General features: G+C 44.2%; 3 protein-coding genes across 11 annotated transcripts in view; all 3 read left to right on the top strand.

Moving 5' to 3' along the window:
- myo15b (myosin XVB) overlaps window positions 1–2560 on the top strand; it is a 40302-nt gene extending 37742 nt beyond the window's left edge. Inside the window, exons 66-68 of the mRNA XM_056577633.1 lie at window positions 55–188; window positions 759–902; window positions 1149–2560. Coding sequence (XP_056433608.1) covers window positions 55–188; window positions 759–902; window positions 1149–1217 — 347 coding nt within the window. The 3' untranslated portion in view covers window positions 1218–2560. The remainder of the gene's footprint in view (window positions 1–54; window positions 189–758; window positions 903–1148) is intronic.
- Window positions 2561–5059: 2499 nt separating this feature from the next.
- LOC130371215 (uncharacterized) lies at window positions 5060–9361 on the top strand. Of its 4 annotated transcripts, none has more exons than XM_056576916.1 (6): window positions 5060–5299; window positions 5837–5986; window positions 6340–8182; window positions 8301–8372; window positions 8485–8568; window positions 8698–9361. In XM_056576916.1, exons 2-6 carry the CDS (start codon window positions 5882–5884, stop codon window positions 8910–8912), a joined length of 2319 nt encoding a protein of 772 aa, XP_056432891.1. In that variant the 5' UTR covers window positions 5060–5299; window positions 5837–5881; the 3' UTR covers window positions 8913–9361. The 4 variants fall into 4 exon arrangements, with proteins under 4 accessions (XP_056432891.1, XP_056432892.1, XP_056432890.1 ...); XM_056576917.1 differs by having other exon boundaries at window positions 5060–5303; window positions 5842–5986; XM_056576915.1 differs by having other exon boundaries at window positions 5060–5303.
- Window positions 9362–10737: 1376 nt separating this feature from the next.
- The window catches only part of tmem94 (transmembrane protein 94), a 32547-nt gene continuing 25628 nt past the window's right edge, over window positions 10738–17656 (top strand). For 2 of the 6 annotated variants that reach the window (XM_056576660.1, XM_056576656.1), the window contains exons 1-5: window positions 10739–10985; window positions 11818–12211; window positions 16256–16375; window positions 17009–17136; window positions 17310–17446. In XM_056576660.1, coding sequence (XP_056432635.1) covers window positions 12188–12211; window positions 16256–16375; window positions 17009–17136; window positions 17310–17446 — 409 coding nt within the window. In that variant the 5' untranslated portion in view covers window positions 10739–10985; window positions 11818–12187. Of the gene's footprint in view, window positions 10986–11817; window positions 12212–14831; window positions 15084–16255; window positions 16376–17008; window positions 17137–17309; window positions 17447–17656 lie in introns of those variants that run through there. The other 4 variants (XM_056576659.1, XM_056576655.1, XM_056576658.1 and 1 more) reach the window with 3 other exon arrangements.

Here is a 17656-nt window from a genome sequence, read left to right as displayed (position 1 = left end):
ACATTTTCCCAGATGAGTAAATAATCCATCCCATCATCATATCCTCACCTGCAGATCTCCTGAGCACCATGCCTCTGTTTGGCTCCAACTCCTTCCGGGCCGTGAAGGTCAGCATTCGCAGCTGCCCCTCCCCCTGCCTGGTGGTCGTCAACAAGGAGGAGGTGGCGTTCGTGCACCCCAAAACACAGGTACAGTAGCCATCCACTGTCTTCCACAGCAGCGGATCCTCAAACTTTTCACCTCGGGACCCAAATGACCATTTCATTGTGTCTGTGGGACCCAGCGAAATACACAACATCAGCCAATTCCGGTGTGCTCAAGGGTTTTCTGGATGGATTGAGACCCGTAGTTTAAGAGACCCAGCTCTATCGGGTTGTTCTAACAAAGGTGCTACTGTCCCCAGGGCCATAACCAGGGTTAAGAAATGAGTGAGGCTATTCTAAAATGACACCTACAAACACAATGCAAGCTATACACTATATACAGACTAATTATCTATAATTAAATAGAAACAGAGGGACTTTTGGGCAAAAATACTATTATTAAAACTGCACAATTTGTCACAATTTACACCCACTGTTCTTCTGTCTGTGTGTAATATTTATATTTATGTTTATTTTAATTTCTTAATTTAGGATATATTTACCGAACCTCGGTGACCTTATAGCTGGCTATCGCTAACGACTGTCCATACATCTGGTAGTTTCATATCAACGCTAAATGTGTGCATTCGGTGTGTATGCATAACTCTGTGCCAGGTGCGGAGCTTCGCCGTCGCACTAGCAGACGTGCAGTCCATGCGAACGATCCGGGCGAAGAAGCACGACAAGATCCCAGTGGTGGAGATAAACTACGTCTACCCAGGGGGGCAGCCCGAGAAAATCACCATCCACCTCCAGCAGGTAATAGCACCATCGGACTTAACTGGTATCAATAATACCATAAAACACAGAGTATACATAAAGCAACCGGAAAACTGATTTTAAAAAAAGACGTGCCATTGTGTACTGCAAGATTTTTAACAGAGATTAGCCTACCTGGCAAACCTAAGCAGGTTTTAGCACATGCGCTGGGTAGTCGTTAATGTTTTTCTTTGGTTATACCTGCGCTGTGATTCACCCTCTCTCACTCGTTGTCTCTCACCTTAGGCCAAGGAGCTGTGCCATATACTCGCTGCAATCATTGAAGAATATGTGCGGCCATCTTCCAACGTTTAGCTCTATACACCACCTGAGACCGGAGACAGCAGAAACAGCAGTTGTCACGAATTCCATCGGTACTTTGAAGAACATGACATGAGTCTGTCAACTTTAGTTATGAATGGCCAGCTGTTTATTCTTTGAGACATGCATCATTTGTTTATCTAATTCAATTGCATCCAAATGGTATACATGGGTTCTCGCAGATTTTAATAAGTTATTTAAAACGTTATTGCATTATAATGATTAAATTAATTAAGTATAATTTTTAATTATGACTTAAATGTACATAAGCTGCACTTCATAAATGTACTTTAGGGAATGTATTGTTAAATTATTATTATGTTATTTGACTGAATGCTCGAATTTTGTATCAAATCAAGGCCCCCAATGTTTGAAAGTTAAATTAACTTATTTCAATTGAATCAACTTTATTTAATGATGTTCACCAGTCTAAAATCCTCTACATCATACGATTTTTATTTCACTAAAGAATAACTAATTTATTCGTAATTTATAAGCAAAAAAGTATTGGGCTTACAGTATACTACGAGTAAATATTTACATCATGTTTACTGATTATTTGAGGGAATTGTTAATAATTCACAATGATGATTGAATGATTCATAAATATAGATGCAGTGGAGGATTCCACTCGTTTTATAATGATTTTGTTGATATTTGTAAATCTTGCTTTACAATTTGTTGATTTAACTATACCAAGTAAACTTCACTCATAAACCTGCAGCACCTTATATAAAGTCGCTAAATGCAGCCCTCTAGTCAAAGAGTAACATTTATTTTCAATGCATTTCACGTCACATCAATTTAGCAATTTAAGGACAGGTAAGCTTGCCAATGTATTCAGATGCCTGTATGACATGAACGGGTCACTCTGGCACGCTCCCCGGTTGAAACACATGGAGGTGGATGAGAAGCTGCAGACTGCAGGGGGCCAAATGTCTAGTGGTGGGACGGCCTTATCTTCTTTCCTTTTGGGATGGATTTTCCAGAGTAACCTATGTTAGCATAAAAAAAAAACGGAGGTACATGTATTTTCTCCCCCCTCATAAATGTAATGAGATTATTAATTGTCTTCATATGAGCTTGTGTTACACCCGGAGTCCACCAGGTGACGCTGTTAACACACATTGACAAGGCGTGTGCTATGACAGCATGCGACATTGTTTTGTTTAAACCAATATAGGTCCATGGTTTTAACCAAGGTATCAATCACCATATAGCCTACTCTAAGGAGTCCAAAGGTACAAGCCTTATCATTTTGTGAGATTATCTCAAACTTTATACCATTTCCATATCCATTTCTAACGTACCAGCTCAGCTATTCTATGTTTTATTTCAAATGCATTCAAACTTGATCACTTTAGCGATTTGTTTCTTTCTCTTAATTTTTTTTAAATAGTGTACATGTTAGACTTTCGAACTCTGTTTAAACATTTTCACTTGATTTAAGCCATTAAACATTTCTTTACGCCTTAAACGATTTTAAACCTCACTTTGCACTACAGCGCTCTGCAACACATTTTCTAGTTGATAATGCTATTCTTTCTTACTTTAACTACTTTACTAGAGTGTGTGAATCAATACCACAAAAGCTAGAGTATACATAAATAATAAAAGCAGTATACATAAAAGCAACCGGAAAACTAATTAAAAAAAACAAAAACGTGTCATTGTGTACTGCAAGATTTTGAACAGAGATCACCAGGCAAACCTAAGCAGGTTTTAGAGCATGCGCTGGGTAGTCGTTAAGGTTTTTCTTTGGTTATATACCTGCGCTGTAACTGGGATATTTTCAGGTCTGCCACCAACAGCCTTGATGAGTACACTGATGCTGTGACATCTTATATCAGCTTCTGTGAGGACAGCTGTGTACCATCTCGCAGCAGGCTGAGCTACAACAACGACAAACCCTGGTTCACAGCAGAACTCGGACAGCTAAGGTCGGCAAAGGAGAAGGCGTTTCGGAGCGGAGTCGAAATACAGGTTTAGCAAGGCAGTGAGAGATGCTAAACTCTCAGATAACGACCCAGCGTCTCTCTGGAAGGGTCTGAGACTGCTCACCAACGACAAGCCGTCTGCCCCCCCACTCCATCGACGACCCTCACCTGGCCAACGACCTGAACAAGTTCTACCGCAGATTTGAAAGACAATGCAGTCCTGTTACCATGCCCCGTTCCCCCATTCACCACCCCCAGATCACCACACCCAGGAGCCCAGACGTTCCCTCTCCTGCCTACCTCTGAGACACCCCCCCCCGTCACCTCTCTCCATCCTGGAGAGGGACGTCAACAGACTCTTCAAGAGGCAGAAACCCCGCAAGGCAGCTGGACCGGATTCTGTCTCACCCTCCAACCTCAAGCACTGTGCAGATCAGCTGTCTCCAGTATTTACAGACACCTTAACACCTCGCTGGAGACATGCCATGTACCAGCCTGTTTTAAATCCTCCACCATCATCCCCATCCCCAAAAAAACCTGGCCCAAAGAACTCAAAGACTACAGACCAGTCGCCTTGACCTCTGTGGTCATGAAGTCCTTTGAGCGCCTTGCCCTGTCGCACCTCAAATCCATCACGGACCCTCTCCTGGACCCCATGCAGTTCGCCTACAGAGCCAACAGGTCTGTGGACGCTGCTGTAACCATGGCCCTCCCCTTCATCCTCCAGCACCTGGACTCAGCAGGAACCTACGCCAGGATCCTGTTGGTGGATTACAGCTCTGCCTTCAACACCATCATCCCCACTTTGCTACAGGACAAGCTCTCCCAGCTGCACTTGCCCGACTCCACCTGCCGGTGGATCACTGACTTCCTGTCTGACAGGAAGCAGCATGTGAAGCTGGGGAAGCACGCCTCCAACAGCCTGACCATCAGCACCGGATCCCCTCAGGGCTGCGTTCTTTCTCCCCTGCTCTTCTCCCTGTGCACCAACAGCTGCACCTCCCGTCACCAGTCCGTCAAGCTCCTGAGGTTTGCCGATGACACCACGCTCATCGCTGGTGGAGATGAGTCTGCCTACAGGTGGGAGATTGACCCCCTGGTGACTTGGTGTGGCCAAAACAAACCTAGAGCTCAATGCTCTAAAGACAGCGGAGTGCAGCGGTGCACTTCTACACCTCCATCATAGAGTCCATCCTCACCTCCTCCATCACCATCTGGTACGCTGCTGCTACCGTCTGAGGCGTGCAGGGAAGATCATGTTGGACCCCTCCCGAACCCGGACATATACTCTTTGAAACACTCTCCCCCGGTGAAAGGTTTGAGGTCTGTCAAGACCAAAACCTCCCGCCACGAATACAGTTTCTTCCCGTCTGCAACTGGCCTCATCAACAACGACCCCGGACCCCCACCAACACTGACACGCACACCCCCCCTTCCCCCATCAACACACACAGTCATCTATGATGACAACAAGTTTTGCATTACTTTCACCATCACGCACAATTGTACATACATTCTTATCTTATCTTATCTCATTATCTTATTACGGTGCATATGTATATGTATATAGAGTATCTCTATTTATAATTTTTTATTTATCTTATCTTTTTAAGTACTTATTATTCCATACTTGTTTTATTGTTTATTGTTTATTGTTTGTTAAGATCGTGCGCAACGAATACGAATACCAAGACAAATTCCTAATATGTGTAAATGTATTTGGCAATAAACCTTTTCTGATTCTGATTCTGATTCAATACAATGGTTGTTGATCCCATAGATACCATACTGGTACACGTACACCATGGTGAAGCAGAATTTAATGATATCAATGGGTGGTACTTAAGATGGTACCACACGAATATGAGCACGCCTCCTCGCCAATCACGTGGGTCCTTGACCCACATGGCCACGCCTCCCGGATCCCATATAGCAACACGACTAGAGGGAGTACAGTAGACAAACCGAGGATAACCATACGGTTTAATTATACCGAACACGACTCGCGGGAGTAGAAATAATACTATAATATCATATCATTAATATATGTTCATGAGACAAACGGAGGATACACATAAGGTTTATGGGAACATCTACATCAGTTCTGCTGAGGACATGCGGATGTAAAACAAAACAACAGTAGGTGAGTTCCAATGAAAACGCTTGATAACAACCAACCAAACGACGCGACATGTTATCCTGCGGCTTGTTCTATCTGCAAATTGTCCTGTTTATGCAAACCTAATGCAGAATCGGGTTGAATGAGTAGAGAGGATCTGGGATAGCTGGCTAAGCTATCTAATGTGGAGCCAAGTTATTTGTTATGAGTCGTGCCATGCAGAACTTGATGTGAGCTGTAGTAGAAAAGTGTGAGGTGATTAACCTGAATCGAGGCTGTGGCTGTGGGTGTGGGGGTTGAGTGGATTTTCAGGAGGGCCCAAGTAGGTGAGAAGTAGCCAAGTATGTTTGTGGGGGTTGGGACAGGGGCCTTTTCACCTAGGACAGTTACTCTGCATCAGTAATATGTACTGAATATGTAGTGGATACATGGTGCCACTAAAGAAAACGATCACTCTATTGACAGCAAAACTGGCAGGAATGGAAACAATCAGAAAAAGTGACAGAGCACAAATCAGGCAATGACGTATGGACTGTATTCTTTATTTTTTGTTTCAGTACAGGACCATTGCAACAAATCGCTGCCTCCAAACCCCAGATGAGATGGACATCTCAGAGAGTACTCTCAGGGATCAGCTAGAGATATCCAGCAGTAGTTTTACGGATTCATCTTCTTGCACTGAAGAGGAATTATCTGTGTTTGAAATTGTAATTATTGGTTTTATTACATTGCTAAAGGGTTGTGTATTTAAAGTCTTTTTAATATATATATTTCATGTAATATTCTAATTTTCTGAGATTTTGAATTTGGGGTAATCTTAAACTAAACCATAATCATCAAAATTATAACGATAAAGGCTTGAAGTATTCATTTTGCATTTAATGAGTCTATATAATATATTAGTTTCACCGTAGGTTGAATTACTGAAATAAATTAACTTTTGTACGAAATTCTATTTTTTTTTAGTTTCACCTGTAGATGATAGGTGCAATGAAAAAAACAAACATGCAATTATTATATACATTTTTTAATTTAATACATTTTCTTTCTCTTTTTTCAGAAAACTGTGCAACCGTTCTCCCTATCTCTGGAATCGTCAGATGAAGAAGACCAACCAGCAGAAGCAAACAAAAAAGTAAAACGCACAAGAAAACCACCTTCAAAAACCATAGAGGCCATGGATAAAGCTGCAAATGGAAGTAACCCTCAACAACGTCATATCGACGTGAAAATGTCCTCAAACACGGAACACCAACGAATATATGATAAGAAAAATTACTGCTTTTACTGTGAGAAGCCGTTTGCAAAGATTACAAGACATCTGAAGCAAAAGCACTCTGAAGAGGTTGAAGTAGCTAAGGCACTTGCACACAGGCAAGGTTCAACCATGCACATTCTTCTGCTGGGGAAAATAAGAAATATGGGAAATTACAACCATAACTGTTCAGTCCTATCCTCTGGGAATGGACAAATAATACCAAAAAGACAAGCAACCTATCCAACCACAGCAACAGACTATCTGCCTTGCAAGTTTTGCTTCGCTATGTATGTCAGAAAAGACCTCTGGAGACATCATAAGCGTTGCAAACTGCAAGTGGAAAGCAATGGACCGGTGAAAAGGAAAGTTCAGACAAGTTGTTCACTGATGTTGCCCATGGACACAACAATTTCCAGCGGACTCAAAGAAATTCTTCAGGACATGACATATGACATTGTGACGCAAGTGGTGAAATCGGACTACCTGATACTTTCACTGGGAGATAGAATGTTCCTAAAAAATGGAGAAGTTCAACGTCATCGGGCAGACATCAGAAACAAGTTGAGGGAACTTGCAAGATTGGTTTTGATGGCGCGAAAAATTGACAAAGACATTATCTCTTTGAAGGACTTGATCAACCCAGGAAAGTTCAACACTGTACTTGAGGCTGTTAAAAATATGACTGGGTTTGATGCATTGACAAACCGATTCTCAGCTCCCTCCACAGCACTAAAACTGCGCCACTCCCTTGTGAAGGTGTCGTATATTGTGCAAGGAGAGGCTCTGCGTCAACAGGACAACGTCTTAAATGAAAGGGCAGAACAGTTCGTCAAATTAATTGAACTAGAATGGACAAAAGACTTGTCATCCAACGCACTGCAAACCCTGTCCGAAAATAAATGGAACAGCCCAGAAGACATCAAAAAGCTCCAGGATCATTTGAAAACCCTTGCAGAGTTGTACAAAAAAGCACTCATTGTCCATCCATCACAAGGGTCATGGAGTGAGCTCTCACAAGTCACCCTGACACAGCTGATTTTATTTAATCGATGTTGTGAGGGAGAAGTTTCAAGGATGGAAGTAACCACATACTTGCAGAGAAACAAAAGCAGTATGCACGATGAAATTCTGAAGAGCCTCTCACCATTTGAGAAGAAATTGTGTGAGAACTTCATCAGGGTGGAAATAAGGGGGAAAAGAGGACAGACGGTACCAGTGCTGTTCCCAACAGATGTACAAGAGTCTGTGGAACTTCTGATAAGAACAAGAGATGATGTTGGAATTTCCCCAAGCAACCCTTACATTTTTTCCCACCCACATTATGGATCTCAGGGGAACATGCGTGGATGTGAGTGCTTAAAGCGATATGCCGAAAGCTGTGGAGCTCAACATCCAGAAAATATCACATCAACAAAACTACGAAAGCATGTAGCTACAGTATCACAGCTTCTGAACCTTCAAACTCGTGAACTTGACCAGCTAGCTACATTCATGGGTCATGATGTTGAGATCCATAGGGAGTTTTACAGACTTCCTGGCGAAACCCTTCACGTTGCTAAGGTTAGCAATATTCTTCATGCCCTGCAAGATGGAATGGGACAATTCAAGGAAGAATCCCTGGAAGACATTACCCCAAACATCAACTGTAAGTAAAGCATTTCGAGATTTCTGTTCATTTTACTGAACAAAGTGAACGCTTTATACTTGGTAGAAAGATTATTTGCGTATCTGCACATGTATTTAATTTAAACGTTTAAATGCAGATGAAGAGGAGTTCAGCAACTTTGATGCAGAGGATGTCCAATCTGAGCAGACTGCCACAACAAGTCAAGAAGGCAAGATTTTCCAATTCATAAAGTTATATTAATAAATACAGACAAATGTGTGTGACTCAATTATTTAATCACTTTAATTAAGTGCTAACATTTGCCAACCGTGTCTTTTCAGGAAACTCAGAGGATGAATATTCTGATGAATTCGCTGCTATCTCAAGACAAGCAATTGGAGACATTCAAAAATCAAGTCAAAAGGGTGTGTTATTTTGTTGACTCTGAATAATGTTATTTACATGGAACACCTTGATAATTTGTTAGCAAGAATTAAGTGTTCATTTGCATTAATCCAATCATTAACTTGCTTACTCTCTCCATTTATTTACAGCGAAACCCAGAAGACCTTTGTCCGAGACCGAGAGACAAGCTGTGGAACATCATTTCAAGGACTTTCTGATGCAAATGAAGATCCCTGGAAAAACGGACTGTCAAGGATTCTTGAATGGAAATCCGAGGCTAAGGGATCGTGGAAGAGACTGGAAAGTAGTGAAATACTTCATGCACAACAAAATAATGTCTCTCAAGAGAAAGTTGTGCCAATAGTATTAAGACCAATAGTCAAAATTAACTGCCGAATTCTGGGCGCTTGCACTATGGAGCATCAATGTTATGTGCCTCTGTTACATCACTATTGTTTCCTGTTTGATTGGGGTCTTCCTCTGGTGACTTTATAGCACCTTCAGACAATTCTATTTTGGCAACGGCTCCTAATTAACCAGTCTCCCCTCCCAACTTCACGGCAGAAAAACCTCAGTTTGTTTCCTGGTTTTCGGGTACTTTGCTATTTGTCAATAAACTAAAAACGAAGAAATTAAAACCTTAGTGTTGTGTCCGTTATTTTGTTCGGCATTTGAACCAGCCGTAAGATAATAATGGGGACTTGTCCGGGATGAAACAGACAGCCAAGATCGGCTGTCGCTCAGTACCCAGCATCCACTACTAAATGGCAGTTGCTGCGTTTCCTTGGAATAGCGGGTTATTATAGAGCTTTTTGTTGTAATTTTGCTGCCATTGTTGCTCCACTGACTGATCTTGTCAGTCCGTCCAGAGAGTTGGTGTGGGATTCCAGTTGTGAGCAGGCTTTTGAAGCAGTCAAAGCCGTCCACCAGCTCACCAGTCCTAACTGCCCTGAAATTTGCTGTTCCGTTCAAGCTCGATGTTGATGCTAGTGGTAAGGGTGCGGGAACTATTCTGATTCAGGAAGATCTGGCAGGCATTGACCACCCTGTGTGTCTCTTTTCTAAAATGTTTTCACAGGCTAAATAATTGACACTATTGAGAAGGAGGCCCTGGCTTTGCTATGGGCTCTACAGCATTTTGATGTTGGTTCCTCCTGTAAATATTATGTAAATAATATATTTATTGGAAATATCTTTCAGTTTTATGTTTCCTGACTAGTCAATTAATACTCTTACGCTCTTACTCTAAGCTTGTATACTACTGTATACCTTCAGATGCCTGTATACTGATATGAACGGTTCACTGGGCATGTTTCCCGGTTGAAACACATGGAGGTGGATGATAAGCCAAGCAGGTGTAGCATTGCAGAATCAGCAGGGGGTCAAATGTCTTAAAGGAGTGGTGGGACAGCCTTATCTGCTTTCCTTTTGTGATGGATGGTCCAGTTTAACCTATGTTAGCATAGAAAAAAAATGAGCTTGAGTTTCCGCAGGAGTCCACTAGGTGGCGCTGTTAACACACATCGCAAATGCGTGTGCTATGACAACATGCGATGTGAAGGATGTATGGAGAGCCCAACCATCTGGCCAACGGTGAGAGAGGGGATAAAAGTGAGCTAGAGGGGGTAAACATACATCATAAATAGTGTCTTAATGTAAGTGTTTATTGTATTTCAATAGAAAGATTTATTCTCATTAAAAATGTCAATGCCTTCCTTTGTCTACAGGTACTTCAAGGAGTCCAAAGGTACAAGCCTTATCATTTGGTCATCTTTATTAACTAGATGTGAAAGAATAATGCAATAGCACACTTTTCCTGGTTACTGTAAGTGATGACCCACCCCCCCCCATACACACACACAGTTGATGTCAGCCATTAAACATTTAAAGTCTATTCTCCACCTTACTTTGCACTACACAGCACTCACCGCATTTTCTGCAGGAAATGCATTTTCTAGTCGATGCTATTCTATCTTACTTGCAAACAACTATATGAGAGTGTTTGAATCAATACAATGGGTGGTAGGCGAACCCATAGATACCGCACTGATACTATGTTTAAAACATTTAAAGTTAAGTGAAACGATCACTGGGTTGTACTATTAAACGGATGATACCACGAATATGACCATGCCTCCTCGCCAATCACGTGGGTCCGTGACCCACAGGGCCACGCCTCCTCCCAGAGCCCACAACATGGCGGGTTTATTGGTAGAGCAACACGACCAGAGGGAGTACAGGAGACAAACCGAGGGTAAACACACGGCTTAATGATAAGGAACTCGACTCGAGGGAGTATACATTATACTATAATATCACATCATTAATATGAGTTCATGAGACAAACGGAGGATACGCATAAGGTTTATGGGTAGGGAAGATGTATATGAGATCAGCTGAGGATTATACATGAGGATGTTGAACAAAACAACAGTAGGTGAGTTCCAATGAAAACGCTTGATGACACCGAATGACGAGACTTGTCATTCTACTGCATGTTCTGCAAATTATTGTTCTGATTATTCCAACCACACTATGCAGAAGCGGGTTGAACGAGTATAGAGGACGTCTGAGATAGCTGGCTAAGCTAGCTTACGGGGAGACAAGTTATTTGTTATGAGTCGTGCCATGCAGAACGTTGATGTGAGCTGTGGGGTTGAAACCCTTTCGTAGCGTTGATGGATGCAGTATTACAATGGAAAGGATGGCAGAATTGACCTCTGCTATGTCAGGGGGGGGTTCTGCTGAGTTTCACGGACACTTTATAGCTACTGTTTGCTCTGACAGATCAAGTGAAGTACTTTCACTTCACTTGCAGCAGACTGGTACAGCAGGTATAGTGACAACGGATTAGCGCCGTCTGTGAGGAGGAACCAAGCAAGAGGAAGTCAGTGACAGGTCCACATAATAGAAGTTTCCAGCTAATTCGTGGGTGTTTCCTTTTCAGTCGTTTAATAACCTCTAATCGGTGGCCACTTTAATCTCAAACGGAACAATTTGGAGACGTTGGAGTTCACTGGCTGGCTGTGGATAATCTGTTTATGAAGCTGAAGAGGCTCCTGTTAATTCTGAGCCTCTGTCCCTGTTTACAAAAAAAATAGCAGACATATTGGCTGTGCAGTAACATGGCAATATCTAAAATGAATGCACCTCCCCACTCCAAGCCAGGTCGATGAAATGTGCTGCCCTGCGCTGCACTACATATGTGCATGCATTACTCAATTTAATATAAAAGGGTTTTAAATCATTTATTTTTTGTTCACCCATAGATCCTTCCACGTTTGTACTGAAGAGGACTCTAACGTGCTGGCCAGACCTGAACTATTACTAGGATCTCTTCTCTGCTCCAGGATCCAGTTTTCCACTTTGAGTGTTGCAGGTGTGTGTGTGTTTGGGGGAACTGGGAAGGCCTCGAGAAGCGGCAGGACGAGGTTTGCCCTCCGGACTTGTATACACCTCTGCTTCGCCCAGCCGTGAGCAGCTCAAACTGGATCTGGGAGAGCGCTGGTGTCTCGGGGGCGTGTACCAGCAGGGGACTGTGAACAGCCTCCCAACAGGTGAACAGCCTCCCAACAGGTGAACAGCCTCCGACAGGTGCAGTTGGCTGCAGGAGGAGCATGTTGAGTGGCTTCGGTTGTCATGGAGCCGCAGGATAAAAAGCAGGTGAGTTGGCTGTCCCGCTCCCCGACCTTAATCGGATGTTTTTTTGTTTTTTAAAGGGTTAGGTCCTTGCTAGCCTTGGTGCTCTATACACCTACATGTTTGCATGCATGCATGCTCAAAATAGAAGAGAACCAGGCCACATGTTCTTCATATCAGACATATTTCTTTGCATCATTTTTTGTCCAAAAACGTTTTGTTTTATAAAATCGATTTATGTCTGATAGCAGACTAGCTCAAATTTGGGTGAACCAGGCCTTCACTTTATTTCACTTCCTATTAGTTTCAGCTCTCGGTGCAGAGTTTTGCCCTTTGTTCGCCCTCTGCACATTTGAGTTAGTTCTGTAAAATTTTACGCACTTTGCGCTCAGACCGGCTTAAACATCCTGTTGCAAAAGACACCAACTTTCTCTGAAAAACTTTTGAAAGCTCCATCTTGTCTCTAGCGACTGAGTTTATTTTTGATAGTATATCTCATACCGCAGGTAACTAGATGTTCCACCCTTTTCAATTCTGGGTTTCTGGCCCAGGCTCTGAGCCGACTCCCCCAAGAAGTTCTGCTATAGCATAGTAAGACTTCTGGATCAAATATTGGGCAGGTGGAATGCTGAATGCGTACTTCAATTCACCACCTGACACCCTGTGAAATGCAAGCGCTTACACTCAGTGTCTCCCTTTGTTATTGTCCTGTTCCTTTATTTAAACTCCCATGTTCTGGCGTTCAATGCCCTAATACGTGGAAGAGGTCAACAGGTCAATCCTCATGAATGCAGAAGTTAAACATAGACGTGTGGGACCTTTCACCCACGGTTTCAAACGAGTCTACGCTTGGAATGGAAAATCGTTTGCACCCACCCTTTACTCAACAGGTCAAAGTAGTCTTCCTCTGTCTCACCTATCTTAGTTGATGTTCCACCTTTTTGCCTCCCTGCTCCACCTGTTGTATAACCACTAACTCAAGTGTAGGGGAAAAGAGAAATGGGTTAGTTCTAACTAATTGAGGCAGGAAGTTGAAATTCACAACTTTGTTGATATGGAAATTGTAACCCACCACAGTGACACGTAAAAATACAGACATGATACAAACTATGATTCATATATTTTTCTCTATTATATATATTCTCGCATTTTCACATATGGGTGAGCTCAACTTTACATACAGATCATCAGCATATATTTGTGTGACCCAGTTGTTTGCAACTGTTAGCCAACGGCCATCCTGCATTTGTGTATGTCCGCGAGAGGAGGAAGGGACGGGCGCCTGCACCAGCAGCACAATATCCAGTGTCCTCTCCCAGTACTGCGCTGGAGCCTATCTGTTGCTGGAATACTAAACAAACCATTGGCACAAAGAACCGTCTATATAGTCACGGCCAGGGTAATCTTCCAAAAGGCCGCTAACCCAAAGATAAACACCTCTTTAAGGGGAGCGGCTCTTTTAAATCCCAGCAGTGGCTATTATGATGAGCATTAAGTTGGTCACCTAGGCAGGCATGTGATTATGTGTGTGTTGTGTGCGCGTGAATTGCTTACATGGCACTAGAGGTGCAGTGTTGAGAGCTCTCCCTGCGGCAGCCCACTTTTTGTGTGTGTGTGTGTGTGTGTGTGTGTGTGTGTTGCCCCTGTGTGTGCGGTCCCAGAGACCCACGCCTGGGACACTGGGTCGTTCACCATGGCCACCTGTTCTCCACTCTTCTGTTTCTGCTTAGTCTTGGTCGCTCGCGTGCTCCCGGTGCTCTCAGTGTCTCTGCCTCGCTCCATCATCATATCAGCATCCCAAAATGTGCTTGGCTTGCAGGAGAGGAACAAAGCTGGGCGTGGGGTTACACCGGGTTGGTGTTTCTCTCCCCTCCTATTGTGGAGAACCCGACAACCTGCCAGCTGCTGAAGCGGCTCCTGGCAGCGAGGGGTCCACAGTCTGTGTGTGTGTGTGTGTGTGTGTGTGTGTGTGTGTGTGTGTGTGTGTGTGTGCAGACCCCCCCCCCCTAACCCACCCCTGTCTCTCCTGTCTAGAGAGACAGGACTGTGCTGCTGTGTGAGGGCTGGACTGGAGAGACAGGGGTGTGTAGGGGGGTGTGGCGGGGGGGAGAGAGAGAGAGAGAGACACAGGTCTTTGCTGCTGTATGAGGTGGGGGGGGGGGGGGGAGACGGGCTGTGCTGATGTGTGAGGCCTGGGCTGGAGAGACAGGGGGGGGGAGAGACGGGCAGTGCTGCTGTATGAGGTCTGGGCTGGAGAGACGGAGGGGGTTGGGGGGTAGAGAGAGACAGGGCTGTGCTGCTGTATGAGGTCTGGTCTGGCGAGACGGGCTTTGCTTTGCTGGTGTGTGTGAGTTTATTACAGCATCCGCGCTCTGTTGCTGTGACAGAAAGCGCTGAGCTGGTTTTTCACTTAGGCTGACTCCAGTTTGGTATCACTTATCACCTTAGGTATCACTTCAAATGGGAAACTACTAAATAATAAGCGCAGCCTCGGTGTGGTGGGAGGTCAGGGCTGGCACGGTGTTGAATGTGGGCGGTGGTTTGTGTGTTGCAGACAGCAGTGAACCGTTCTGGTTCGTTGTTGTGTAAGTTCGATTTGGATCTGTAACCAGAGGTTTATCCGGATCCGGCCTAAGGTATTGCGGAGGCTGATGAGTACACATTTGTCTTCATCTGTGTGCGCGTTTATGCTCGTCTTGAGGATTTTTTTGTCAAGGCTTTGCTCGGGGGAATCATTTATTTTTAGCCCGGTGTGTGGGACGCAGAGCTTACACACAGACACGGACGGATGGACGGGAAAAGACCGACATGTTCATGTAACCAGAGGTTAATCAGTTATTTATAGCCCGGTTCGTGTGGGATGCAGAGCTCACAAGCTGATTCCTGTGAGCGTTTTGTAAGTTGTGTGTTCTTTGCTCTCTGTATCACTCTCTTGCTCTCTGGCTCTCTCATATATTCAGACACGAGTGTGGGGAAAAGGTTGCGTTCCTACTACCATTGGTGTATGCGCTGTCCTTTTTTTAAACGCTGTGTGCTGCATTAATTTACTAAGCTTCAACCATTTCATAGTTTGGGCTTGAATCCTGTTACGTCAGAGAGTGCGCTGTTAATAATCCGGTAGACTCACAAGTCGGTCTCTAAACCCTTGGCTCAACATTGGGGACAATCTCCCAGGTTTCATTGCTGAAGCTGTGGAAACAATTAGAGTTAGAAAATAAAAGTGAATGGTTCTGCAAGAACCCTTCAACAATCTTAAGGGCAGGCCCTTCTTATATTGACACAGTAATATACAGATGTTGTGCCTGCTTGTAAACACTGTCGCACCACCACGTCTTTCTTGTCCTGCGTTAAAAATATTTAGACAAAGTAGCTGGAAATATGGCTATATGGAGGTTGGAGGTTCCAGAAGGCGATTTAGCAAATGTATTTCTAGAATTGCCAGTCTACTACAGGAAAGGGGCCTGCCCGTTCACCCAGATTTGATCTCGTCTGCCATCAGACTTAACAGAAGAGGATTGGGGCCGCATGTGGTGTTGTGATGACATGGCTTTTCTTTGGGAGTTCTAAGTTTAAAGTCAATTCTGATTTTAATCTCAGAATTAAACAAATAATTTCCGCATTTGGAAGTGTACCTCAGATAAATAGAATCTGCTCATGTCTCAATTTGAATTTGCTGTTAAAGGGGATTTTTGTATATTATAAGGCGAAGGATAATGGTCTGATTCCAATCTTGTAGTATGAGGTGTATCATTAACAAATTAATAATATCACGGGATCCAACGCAGGATTATCTGTGCTGTAAGATGTGTAACACTATTACCATCCTAGTATCACATGAATATTGATTGGTCACAAACTGTCCTTTTTATAAACAAAAAACATAATAAGTAAGCGAAGAAGTGAATCAAATGAACATGACGTGCAATATTCCATCCCATCATGCCGTTGATGTGAGAAGGGGATCCAGGGAACGGCAAGGAAGCACATAAACACAAAGACATGCACCTGACCGACACGTATATACGTGGCGTGCATGTAAGATGATAACATGGAGGGCGTTGTTTCCAGGAGGGTCAGGCTGTGGCCCTAGGCCTGTCCACGGGCCTGGCTCTGAGCACGCTGAAGGACCAGCTCAGTAGCCTGCTGGAGCAGCACCAGATCTCCACACACAGACGGACCTCCCCACAGGTAGGCACTCAGACTCTGTCCAGTCTTAGACTCGGTATGGACAAACAAACACACCCTGTGAAGTCTTATACACACACACACACACACACACACACACACACACACACACACACACACACACACACACACACACACACACACACACACACACACACACACACACACACACACACACACACACACACACACACACACACACACCCTGTCAAGTCTTAGACTCTTTATGGACAACCAAACACACCCTGTGAAGCCACACACACACACACACACACACACACACCCTGTCAAGTCTTAGACTCTTTATGGACAACCAAACACACCCTGTGAGGCCTAACACTGCAAGCATACACACACATACTGTCAAGTCCTACACTGTGTATACACATTACACACACTAACACCCACTCTGTCAAGTCTTACACTGTGTATGAACACATAGACACAAACGAACTACGTCAAGTCCTAAACTCTGTATGGACATGCAACACCCACTCTGTCAAGTCTTGCGCTGCGTATGAACGCACACACGCATGCGTGCGCACTATGTCTCACGACGCACACACACCACACACACACACACACTAGAACTTTCTGAACTGCTGCAAGTTGCCAAACGTGTTGTCGTCATTCTAGGAACGGTGGCTGAAGAGCTTCCTGTACCATGGAAACCGCCACTCGTGTCTCCACTGGCCCGGAGCACTCCTCACCCTCCTAGTGGTGCTGGGACTGCTCTGTTGCCATGGCAGCCAGCCGGCGGGAAGGTGGGTAGCACTGGTTAACCCAGATTCGATTTTTGTGTCACATGCGGTTGTTTATTTGTGTTGTCGTGGGTTTCGGTTCTATATGTGGTTCTGGCGTCATTCGTGTGACGAGTTTGTTTGTTTGTTTGTTTGTGCCTGTGGATCGTGTTTTCATTGTTGCGTTTGGGTCCTAGTTCTGGCATTGAGCTGGTCAGCGCTGCGGCCCTGCTGCTGCTCTTCACCCTGAACCTGCTGCTGATTGGTCGACAGCAGAGGCTGAAGAGCAGCGAGATGGTGCGGCGCCTCAAGACCATCATCTCCAAGCTGGACGGTGGGTCGACCCTCGCCCTCGCCCTGGCCCAAAGAGGGGGGGGGCGGGAACACAAAGCTCCATTTAAATATGTTTCAGTATATACTACACGTGAACACTCCAAAAATAAACAAGATAACACTTTTTGCCGGGACTTATTCATTTTTATTAATGTGACGAGACGACCGTCACGCACGCTCCCCACAACATCCCGAGTTTGAGAACTCCCAT

Source organism: Gadus chalcogrammus, chromosome 18, assembly GCF_026213295.1.
Source record: "Gadus chalcogrammus isolate NIFS_2021 chromosome 18, NIFS_Gcha_1.0, whole genome shotgun sequence".
NCBI lineage: Eukaryota > Metazoa > Chordata > Actinopteri > Gadiformes > Gadidae > Gadus > Gadus chalcogrammus.
This window is presented reverse-complemented; position numbering and strand designations above follow the sequence as displayed.